Below are 2,704 nucleotides of genomic sequence, written 5' to 3' on the forward strand. Positions count from 1 at the left end.
CGCCCGCTGACCCCGCTGGCGGCCCCAAATGGCGCCGAGCCCCTGGGCCGGGCGCTGAGGCGGGCCCCACTGGGCCGGGCCCGGGCCGGGCTTGGGGGGCCGCCCCTGCTGCTGCCGTCCATGCTGATGTTCGCGGTGATCGTGGCCTCCAGCGGGCTGCTGCTCATGATCGAGCGGGGCATCCTGGCCGAGATGAAGCCCCTTCCCCTGCACCCCCCCAGTCACGAGGGCGCGGCCTGGCGCCGGGCCCTCCCCAGGCCCGGAGGGCTGTCCCTGGAGACCGGGGACTCGGACTTGCAGGTGAGGCAGGACGTCCGGAACCGCACTTTGCGGGCGGTGTGCGGACAGCCAGGCATGCCCCGGGACCCTTGGGACTTGCCAGTGGGGCAGCGGCGCACCCTGCTGCGCCACATCCTCGTGAGTGACCGCTACCGCTTCCTCTACTGCTACGTCCCCAAGGTGGCCTGCTCTAACTGGAAGCGGGTGCTGAAGGTGCTGTCAGGCGTCCTGGACAGCGTGGACGTCCGCCTCAAGATGGACCACCGCAACGACCTGGTGTTCCTGGCCGACCTGCGGCCCGAGGAGATTCGCTACCGCCTACAGCACTACTTCAAGTTTCTGTTTGTGCGGGACCCCTTGGAACGCCTTCTCTCTGCCTACCGCAACAAGTTTGGCGAAATCCGAGAGTACCAGCAACGCTATGGAGCCGAGATCGTGAGGCGGTACAGGGCGGGCGCGGGGCCCAGCCCTGCAGGGGACGATGTCACCTTCCCCGAGTTCCTGAGATACCTGGTGGACGAGGACCCTGAGCGGATGAATGAGCACTGGATGCCCGTGTACCACCTGTGCCAGCCTTGCGCGGTGCAGTACGACTTTGTAGGCTCCTATGAGAGACTGGAGGCTGATGCCAACCAGGTGTTGGAGTGGGTGCGGGCACCACCCCATGTACGATTCCCAGCTCGCCAGGCCTGGTACCGGCCTGCCAGTCCTGAAAGCCTCCACTACCACCTGTGCAGTGCCCCACGGGCCCTCCTGCAGGATGTGCTTCCTAAGTATATCCTAGACTTCTCCCTCTTTGCCTACCCACTGCCTAATGTCACCAGGGAGGCCTGTCACCAGTGACTGAGTATGGGCCAGCAGCTGTTGGGGACTGGTTTTGACAGTGCCAACTGCCGGCCATTCAGAAAATCCTAGCTCCAGGGGCTTGGGGCCTCTCCAGATGTCCGGATGGCAGGGACTGGCTGGCCTCAGGAGTTCCTTGTCCAGGGCAATGCCCACCATGGCTCAGAGGACCAGGTTGGACAAGAGGCCCAATGCTCCCCGCTGAGGGAATTTCTTAGGGGCCACACGACCCTGCTTGCTCTGGCATGGCTAGACACCAGCTTGCCAGTGTGACAGATCTCTTCCAAAGACTGGCTCCAGGGCCCCCGGGGCTGCAGGAATTGTGCCGTCCACTTGGTCCACCTTAACCTGTGGCCAAAACCTAGAAGTGACACCAATCAAGAGAATGACCAGAGCCAGGGGTCTGGTCACCCATTCACTCACGCTATGCGGCTTGGGGCTGGAGTCAGCAGTCGTGCCTTTTAAATGACTTTTGTGCCTTTCTGCTTCAGACTCAATTTCCTACGCTTTCCAGGTTCTTTCCATTTTTTCCAAGGAAAGGAAAACTGAGTCAGGGCCCTTGCCTGGCCCTGCGCAAGTCCAAAGACCCCTGTGCCCAGACTTTTTTGGGGGGGCCTGGGTACCTCCTCCATTCCCCCATGGTTATAACTGGCTGGTGTAACTGGCTGCCACTTTTCTGACTCATTTATTTAAAATTTGTACTTTTTCATAGAACCCTTGTGAAGGCTTTGTTTTCCAGGTTGCTGAATTTTTAATAAAGCAGTTTTGTATACAAAGTTAGCATCTGTAATTCTCCCTATGAGCTCCCATGTATCCAAAATTTCTCCATAATGCCTGTCTTCCAAGTTCATAAGAGGTAGAGAGAGTGAGACCAAGTGTAAGTCGCTGGGGCCAGTCCAGTGGGCCATTTCCTTATGAGGGAGCCTTTGGCAGCTTCCCATAGGCCATACCAGATCACAGACTCAGCCCCTGGAATGGCCCCAAAGGACAGGCCCAGTTAGGAATGGGCCTGTGTCTAGAGCACACCTACATGGATTATTCCCTGAAGAACAGGGTGGGTATGAGACATTGGCTCCTCCTCCTCTTGGGCAAGAATACATTTTCTTTTATTTTTAATTTTTTAATGTTTATTTATTTTAGAGAGAGAGGGAGAGGGGGACTGCAAGCGGAGGAGGGGCAGAGAGAGAGGAAAACACAGAATCTGAAGCAGGCTCCAGGCTCTGAGCTGTCAGCACAGAGCTGAACGTGGGGCTGAACCCACGAACTGAGATCATGACCTGAGCTGAAGTCAGTTGCTTAACCCACTGAGCCACCCAGGTGCCCCAGCAATACTTTTTGACCGAAATGAAAAAGGGGACTGTGGTGTGAGCCAGGGGAAGTTATTCTTGGTGTTCAGAATTACAAAGAAGGCAAAGACGTTGAGTGAGGGGCAGGGTCTTGCTAACTTGGGTCCAGAGGAAGTTGTGGACAAGTTGGGGCAAGTGGGAGGAATACAACCTGAGCGGTAGAGGACAGGCCACAGGGGGACCTGTTCCCCAATGCTGTCCAGAGATCCCAGGACCAGAAGGGGATGGGGACTAGG

At 57.6% G+C, this 2,704-nt stretch overlaps 1 protein-coding gene across 1 annotated transcript; it reads left to right on the plus strand.

Annotated features, from left to right (window-relative positions):
• Nucleotides 1–39: 39 nt before the first annotated feature.
• Nucleotides 40–1,898, plus strand: CHST14 (carbohydrate sulfotransferase 14). The gene is made up of 2 exons (XM_029951435.1): nt 40–300; nt 460–1,898. Exons 1-2 carry the CDS (start codon nt 121–123, stop codon nt 1,120–1,122), a joined length of 843 nt encoding a protein of 280 aa, XP_029807295.1. The 5' UTR covers nt 40–120; the 3' UTR covers nt 1,123–1,898.
• Nucleotides 1,899–2,704: the final 806 nt, after the last annotated feature.

Source organism: Suricata suricatta, chromosome 9 (genome assembly GCF_006229205.1).
Source record: "Suricata suricatta isolate VVHF042 chromosome 9, meerkat_22Aug2017_6uvM2_HiC, whole genome shotgun sequence".
Classification (NCBI taxonomy): domain Eukaryota; kingdom Metazoa; phylum Chordata; class Mammalia; order Carnivora; family Herpestidae; genus Suricata; species Suricata suricatta.

Excerpts from the sequence above, each read along its gene's own strand:
- CHST14 (XM_029951435.1), top strand. The coding sequence starts at position 121 with ATGCTGATGTTCGCGGTGATCGTGGCCTCCAGCGGGCTGCTGCTCATG. Across the intron at positions 301-459 it reads CCGGGGACTCGGACTTGCAG|GTGGCCTGCTCTAACTGGAA; the intron begins GTGAGGCAGGAC and ends TACGTCCCCAAG.